The 8,191-nt window shown below is 43.7% G+C and overlaps 1 protein-coding gene across 1 annotated transcript; it reads right to left on the bottom strand.

The window, feature by feature from the left end:
- Positions 1–3,695: 3,695 nt before the first annotated feature.
- LOC125903043 (cystatin-C-like) lies at positions 3,696–7,976 on the bottom strand. Its single transcript, XM_049599652.1, has 4 exons — positions 7,634–7,976; positions 5,026–5,204; positions 4,003–4,125; positions 3,696–3,807 (listed from the first exon to the last, which is right to left on the bottom strand). The coding sequence occupies exons 1-4, from the start codon at positions 7,680–7,682 to the stop codon at positions 3,742–3,744; spliced, it is 417 nt and encodes a 138-aa protein (XP_049455609.1). The 5' UTR covers positions 7,683–7,976; the 3' UTR covers positions 3,696–3,741.
- Positions 7,977–8,191: the final 215 nt, after the last annotated feature.

The raw sequence follows: 8,191 nt of genomic DNA, 5'->3' as shown, positions 1-8,191 counted from the left end.
AGATGTTACGGTTAACTGACCGGAGAGTAACGGCTAGCTAAGTTAAGATTCATGGCGGCGGCGGTGAAAGTGCAGCCGGAGGTGAACCGTCCGCCGTGTTCGGTGCTCACTCCGGTTCCTCTTCTTCTTCTTGTTTCTCTTCTGCTGCTTCTTTTCTCTGTTTTTCAGGCGGCTGCTTGACATTAGTTTACGTTCTCCACGGTGACTTCGACTTCCGCATCGTTGAGGTGACGTCACGGCGACGTAAGGAGACGTCAGACTGGACCCGCCAGAAGAAAAAAGATTTCATTAATAAAGTCGTAAAATTAAAACTTAATCAACAAAATATAACCACTCTTTACTTGTTGTTATGTCATGTAGTAATGAGGAAAACAAGAATAATTATTAAATTATTTTAAATTTAATGAAATGAAATGAAATGAAATTAAATTAAATTAAATTAAAACAAGAAAAACATCTTTATTCATTTGCAGAATTTTAAATGAATCAATAAAAGCATTAAAGTTATTCACCTCCTGTTTTGATTAATATGTGAAAAATATTTCATTTCTACGTGTCTATTACTGAAGCCGTTAAAATAAAAATTTACTCATGAAATTTTACGTCTTTTTTCATGTTTTTTTTTTATTTTTTTCTTGATATTTTTTATTCTCAATATTTTGGGTCATCTGTCTGCACGGAGAAAAAAAAAAAAGAAATCACTATTTGCACATAAAATATTAACTTCCTGTTTAGATTTTTATGTAAAAAAAAAAAAAAAAAAAAAGAAAGAAAAAAGAAGAAAATAATATTAAATTGATAAGATTTGATTTTCATGTGTTTATTAATAATGTTGTTAAAATTAAAGTTTTATTTTTGAAATATTACAACTTTTTTCTTGTTTTATTCTTTAAAAAAAATAAAGTTTTAATTTCATAAAAATGTCATAATATTTTTCCAGAACGAAGTCGTCTAGCCACTCTAGAAACACTAAATCAACCCTGAGTTAAGATTATTTCGTCATTAAATTATGATTTAATCTTGAATTATTTTTAATTTATCTCGTCAAATCAAAACTTTCTCCTTATAACATTACAACATTTTCTCTGGTTGAAAGTTCCAGTGAAACATTAGCCCCTTTTACACTGCCAGACTTTCAGCGAATGTTGGGCCGTTTTGCCGCCAAACTGCGAGCGTTTAGACACACAGAGCCGGATTGGCGAGTTGATCCAAGGTGCCCAGTTTTCCGCCTCGTAGAGTAGACATCAGCCCTTTTTAAACAGGAGTTGTGCAAATTTGCAGGAAAGCCCAATCAGTGTTTTTTCAGCATTGGCAGTATAAAAACAAAATCGGGGAGTGCAGCAAAATGCCGCCTACCTACTTTTGTTTATACAGAATGTGCCTTTTTCGGGGCAATGGGGGGCGTGAGCAAGTAACAAAACGTGTAGCTCAGCGTGTGACGTAAAGAGTGACGTGGGAGGGAAGCCGCGGCTGGTCAGTCCTTCGGTGATTCTCTCGTAAGTCGGCCCGTCCTTCACCGTCCCCGTCATCTGACGGTTAATGGCCTCTTCGTTTGCGAGGACAAGGAGGGCGCGCAATTCCTTGTCTCCCCAGTTGCTCATCTTTACAGTGTCTGTCAGGTTTGTGTTTCCCTCTTGCTACTAGCTGCTCGCTAATTCCTGCTATCAGCTGTTTCCTGTTTATCCACCGCCAGTGGCTCGCACGTGCAGCGTCATCAACAGCTCCTCCCACAAGTCTTCAACAGCTCCTCCCACAAGTCATCAACAGCTCCTCCCACAAGTCATCAACAGCTCCTCCCTCAAGTCATCAACAGCTCCTCCCACAAGTCATCAACAGCCCCTCCCACAAGTCATCAACAGCCCCCCCCCACAAGTCATCAACAGCCCCCCCCACAAGTCATCAACAGCCCCTCCCACAAGTCATCAACAGCTCCTCCCACAAGTCATCAACAGCTCCTCCCACAAGTCATCAACAGCTCCTCCCACAAGTCATCAACAGCTCCTCCAACAAGTCATCAACAGCTCCTCCCACAAGTCATCAACAGCTCCTCCAACAAGTCATCAACAGCTCCTCCAACAAGTCATCAACAGCCCCTCCCACAAGTCATCAACAGCTCCTCCCACAAGTCATCAACAGCCCCTCCCACAAGTCATCAACAGCTCCTCCCACAAGTCATCAACAGCTCCTCCCACAAGTCATCAACAGCCCCTCCCGTTGCAGAAGGCCGCCTCGGTCTGTTTAAACTAAAAAGGTTCCACCAATATGTCTACCCTCCCGATGCCGCGGCTTCCCTCCCACGTCACTGTTTACGTCACACGCTGAGCTACACGTTTTGTTACTTGCTCACGCCCCCCATTGCCCCGAAAAAGGCACATTCTGTATAAACAAAAGTAGGTAGGCGGCATTTTGCTGCACTCCCCGATTTTGTTTTTATACTGCCAATGCTGAAAAAACACTGATTGGGCTTTCCTGCAGATTTAATTCCTATCTAAAAGGGGCTTTTGTTAGTTATGTTGTAAATATATTTGTTTTGTAAATCTGTAAATGTGTTTCTAAAATATTCATATTTCCACATTAAATGACTGTAAACGTTTTTCTTCTAAAGATGCAGCTTTATCTCTGAATTTCTTCTTATAAAATTCTGACTCTTCTCAGTTTTATGACTTGTTTCTTAATATTACGTATTTATTCTCTTATGATTTCTTTCTTCTTCTTTTTTCACTTCATCGTCTAAATGTCACATTTTATTTCCCTCACAGCGTTCTGTTCAATAACGTATGCTGCTGGATGTGTTTAGGTCGAAACACTGCTGGTAACGACATAATATACAGAGAGCCCGTATAGGGTTGGTAGGCGGGGCGGTGGATGGGTCCAGCAAACTCTGGACTTTCACCCAGGAGCCGAGTGTTCACTTCCTGAATGTTAAACCAAGATGCTTTTTTTCTAAACGTAACCACGTGCTTTTGTTGATGTCACGGTGTTGGTAGAGTGACCTGGAACATCAGCAGCAGACACAGGAGGGTGCGTAACACGTCATATGTGATCGTAAAAGATGGCTGACAAAATGATGACATAAGTATGTGTGTGGGGCTTTTGATGTGTAAAGTCGTCACTCTATCATGTGACAGGGCGCTCTGGTGGCGACGCTGCGGGACGGCCAGTGACAGAGTTTTAAATGTGTTAATAACTGAGCTGAGATATATCAGTCACAAAATGGTAGATACAACACATCATCCCACCGCGTACGATGTGACGGACCATGAAACACTTTGTCTCCTATTTCTCCATCAAAACTTTAAACAATAATGATGATTGATTATTTCAAAGGGTTATGGATGCAGATGATTTGGAAAGTTTTATATCTGCAGAAAAATTTGAGATTAAACGTCTTTAGGTGTAAAATAATGACATTTTGAAGAATTCAGTTCTGTTTTGCGATTAATTCTGATTTTACCAGCTGATTTCTTTGGTATTAAACCTGTGGAGTGTGTTATGGCTGCTGTTCATGATTGTGACCAGCAGGGGGCGTCAGCACTCAACACAACCACAGATTAAAGGCGACACAGTTTCTTCTTCACTGCATCGCTGAGGGTTTCTGCACAGCAAATAAATCTGCAGGAGAACTTTTTAAATGCTTTTTTTATTTGTAGTGAGAAGTTTCCAGGTGAGAGGAGGCGGAGAGCAGACAGGTGGAGGATGAAGATGATGCTGGAGGATGAAGGCTGGAGACAGCTGGTGGCGTCAGGGGTCACATATGAAATCCTTGATGTCGACCTCTCCATGTGACATAAAGAACTCAGGGTGACACTGTAATGTCCAGAAAGCACAACAAGCTCTGTCACGAACACATCAAAACAGACGTGCTGTGTTTTTACAGGATGTGGTGACAAGACTCCAGGAAGTAGTCCAGCACAGAAGCTCCTGATCTAACTTAAAATCACAACGTCCTCAGCACACTCCCCAAAACATCAAACTGTCCCCGTCCTCGCTGCTGAGACTCACCTGGCGCCGCTCGCCTCTCTCAGGCTGAAGGTCACAGGTGAACGGATTGCTGTAGTCTTGTTTGCGGCAGCCGGTTTTGATCATCTCCAAGTCTACGATGTACCGATACTTGTCTTGAAAAACCTGAAACACAGACGTACAAGAAAAATGCAAGTACCTCAAAACTGTATTTAGGTACAGTAAAGTAAATGTACTCTATTACTCTCGTCTGAGTGTTAACACATCAGATTTTTTACTTTTCATAATTTAATTTTGATGCAAATACTTTTTACTGTCACTTAAATAAAAATGGCGGACTTTAACGTGGAACAAATACGAAAAAAAACCACCTGTGGCTGAAGTTGACACGGCGTCCCAGAGCGTCAACAACCAACACACCCAGGGTACCTTGGACGTCATATGTGGACGTGGAAAGTCCATGACCAAACGTGGACATGTGACGAGGTCACAGTGAGGATGAGTTGGCATAATTAGTGGGATATGTACAAATGTTGGTGCACAGTGTTTCACAGGGACACACACAAACATCTGGTGGGCGAGCTGCTCGTCTCTGATGTGCAGAACAGCGTCGGAGAAACATGAACCTGTTTCTTCAGAGTGTTTCCTGCTGTAAATCAGCTGGTGTGTGTCTCTGAGAGGAAGAGACCTCTGGGCATAATTCAGCTCCTCAACACTGAAGGAATTATGACCAGTTTCAGATGGATGTAATCTGTAATCTGTAATCCTCACTGATATCTGACACACTGGATCTTAAAAGCTAATCTGAGGAATAAAGAGGCAGGACTGACAGAAGTAAAGCAGTTACAAAACGTATGTGTTGTCTTTGTTCCTGATGTCGAGTTTGGGATCAACTCAGTTTCACTTTAACAGAAACAGTTAAAATCCTTTAAATTAATTTAAGAAATTATAAGTGATTCTCAGTGTGACATCATCAGCACTGGGTCAGTTAAGGGCGTTTTAAGTTGATGTTGACCTGTCTGTGACCTTTGACCCCACAGACATGATGTGTTTCCTGTCTCGTACCTGCCTCCGTGCTCTGATGATGGTGGAGGGTTTGAAGTAGTAATCATTGTTTGATCCGTGGTTGTTGTAGTAGTGGATGGCGCTGGTGAGACCCTGCTGAAGTTCGTAGTCACTCTCGCTGACATCCGTCCACGGCCCGAGCAACATTCTGCCTTGCTGGCCCACGGCCGACGCCACGACTGCAGAGGAAGAGGACGGCAGACAGTCAGACCTGCTTTTATCTGACAGCTTCACACATTAAACACACAAAGAGTTCATACGATCTGGTGTTCAGTTATAAATTCAGCTCCAGACATTTCGTACAAATCATCAATTCGTACAAATCATCAATTCATACAAATCATCAGCTCGTACAAATCATCAGCCCGTACAAATCATCAATTCATACAAATCATCAGTCCGTACAAATCATCAGCTCGTACAAATCATCAGCTCGTACAAATCATCAGTCCGTACAAATCATCAATTCATACAAATCATCAGCTCGTACAAATCATCAGCTCGTACAAATCATCAATTCATACAAATCATCAGTCCGTACAAATCATCAGCTCGTACAAATCATCAGCTCGTACAAATCATCAGTCCGTACAAATCATCAATTCATACAAATCATCAGCTCGTACAAATCATCAGTTCGTACAAATCATCAGCTCGTACAAATCATCAGCTCGTACAAATCATCAGTCCGTGGCCGACTGAGTCGTGTCATACGAGAGCTGCCTCTGTGCTTTGGTGTCTGACGCAGAGATCACTGACAAACAGTGTTGTTTGATAAGTTGGGATGAGAAGGGGCTGGTTACCCTCAAAACGAGAGACAAGTGAGAGTTATTTCAGTCTGCAGTCAGTGACAGAGACAACGAGGCAGGAAACTATAAATGTCTGTTCAAACTGTGACAGTGTGAGAGCAGGAGTGGGCGGAGACAGTCACCTGTCAGTGCACAGGTAGAGGTCACATCAGGACTGGGTGTCGCCCGTTCACATCTTTTATTTGGGATCGTGGTGCTGCAACACCTGCAAATAGTTTGTTCAACTTTTGTTTGAGAGCATGCTGTCGTGTCAGCTCGTTCTTATTTCCAGTTTGTCGGATACCAACACTGTGTCACGCCCTTTATGAGCGAAATAAGCAGTCAACACCACGACTGAGCGTTTCTGTCTTTGAGCTGCACTGCACCAACCACAGTCTCAAAAGTATGCATTCAAACAGCCACAGTTTGTGACATCACAAACCCCAGGAACCAATCCTGTCAACTTGTGGAGTATCAGACGCCAGGTGTAGCTACGTATCGGTCACTTCTACTCTATTCTCACGGTTTATGCAACATCAGCAACACATTACCCAACATGTCCTCACACAGCGCTTCGTATTATCCTACGAGTTAGCGTCCCACGAATGACGTTAACGTAAAGCTACGAAGGTTAGGAGAAGAAACACGGCTATGACGGACATTAAAATGACTCAGAGTTCACCACCGGTCTCCAGGGAAAAGTCCAACATGTTCCTTTCACAGACTCGTCAAATACGGCCATTTTGTTGGCAGACATTGACGTCCACGTGACGGGCGAAGTGTCCACATGACGGGCGAAGTGTCCACATGACGGGCGAGGTGTCCACATGACGGGCGAGGTGTCCACATGACAAGCAAGGTGTCCACGTGACGGGCGAGGTGTCCACATGATGGGCGAAGTGTCCACATGACGGGCGAGGTGTCCACATGACGGGCGAGGTGTCCACATGACGGGCGAGGTGTCCACATGACGGGCGAGGTGTCCACATGACGGGCGAGGTGTCCACATGACGGGCGAGGTGTCCACATGACGGGCGAGGTGTCCACGTGACGGGCGAGGTGTCCACATGACGGGCGAGGTGTCCACATGATGGGCGAAGTGTCCACATGACGGGCGAGGTGTCCACATGACGGGCGAGGTGTCCAACTGCGTCTGTTGTTGACGATCCAGCACGCTGTGTCAAATTGAGCCTGGTACATGTCCTCTTTCTTCTCAAAACACACTTCAGTTTTCACAGGAAGTGTACAGCTTCTGGTCATCAGATGTGCACAGTCAGTAAAACACTTTGTATTTATGTTTATTTGATTCATTCATTCATTCACATTCACACAGGAGACAGACGGCAGGCTCCCGTGTAAAAGTCCAGGATCTGTTGGACCCGTCCACCTCCCCTGCTGCCCACATTATAGACACTTTCCAGCTCTTTATATCACCTTGTTACCAGCAGCGTGTTAAACTGACTCATCCTGCCATGAAAGGTCCTTTGTTGCGTCGGTGGCTGACTCCAAAATCTCTGACAAAGCATCAATATTTGACAACGTCAGAATGAGAACGGGCTCAGAAGTACAAAAGGATTTCATTTGTGGAAAAACACTTTTAAATATGTAGCTCTGACAAGGAGAGACGAGGTTTTAAGGGTTAAAGCAGTGAGCGGAGACGAGCTTCAAACTTTACTACAGCTGCTCCATAAATTCACCTTTAACTGAAATATTAAAAAAAATCAAATCAAAATAAAGACTGTTTTATTTAAACATAAAAAATTCTGTACGATGAAATAACCTCTCTTCAAACATGAATAAAGGAACAGGAAGTTTCTTACCCAGGACGGCGAGCAGAGAGACGAGCAGCAGCGTCTTCGGTCCCATCATGTCCTCTGTTAGTGTCTCTGTGGGGACTCGTCTGTGTCTCCTGTGAGGCGGCGACACTCTGACCTCAGATCATTAACTACCTGAGATATCTGTGTCAGGACCAGCTGGTTTTCTTCTTCTGTTTGTGTGACTCAAACATGTGACGTCACACAGATCACCTGAGGGTTATGAGTTATGTTTGTATAATTACTGCTGAAAATTAATGCACAGATGTTTAAGATACGACAGACTGTGAATATATCAAACAGGAACTTCTTTTATAGCGTGACAGTCAGATACTGAACATCATTTCCATCGGTGTGTTCGTGTCTCCGCCGCCACGTGATCATAAACACTGTTAAATGGCCCTCAGACTGGCTCTCTGCCAACACACTGATCCTGGTTCAGTCTGTCAGTTTAACTCAGGACTCAGGACAACAACTCCAACAATCGGGGTATCACACGGCTCAGCCTCCCTGGGATAGTTTACTCCGGGGTGCTGAAGGCTCCGATAGACTGTCAGACCTCCT

This window comes from Epinephelus fuscoguttatus, linkage group LG16, assembly GCF_011397635.1.
Source record: "Epinephelus fuscoguttatus linkage group LG16, E.fuscoguttatus.final_Chr_v1".
In the NCBI taxonomy this organism is placed as follows: Eukaryota; Metazoa; Chordata; class Actinopteri; order Perciformes; family Serranidae; genus Epinephelus; species Epinephelus fuscoguttatus.
Note: the sequence above shows the minus strand (reverse complement) of the source record. Positions and strands in the feature narration are given on the sequence as shown.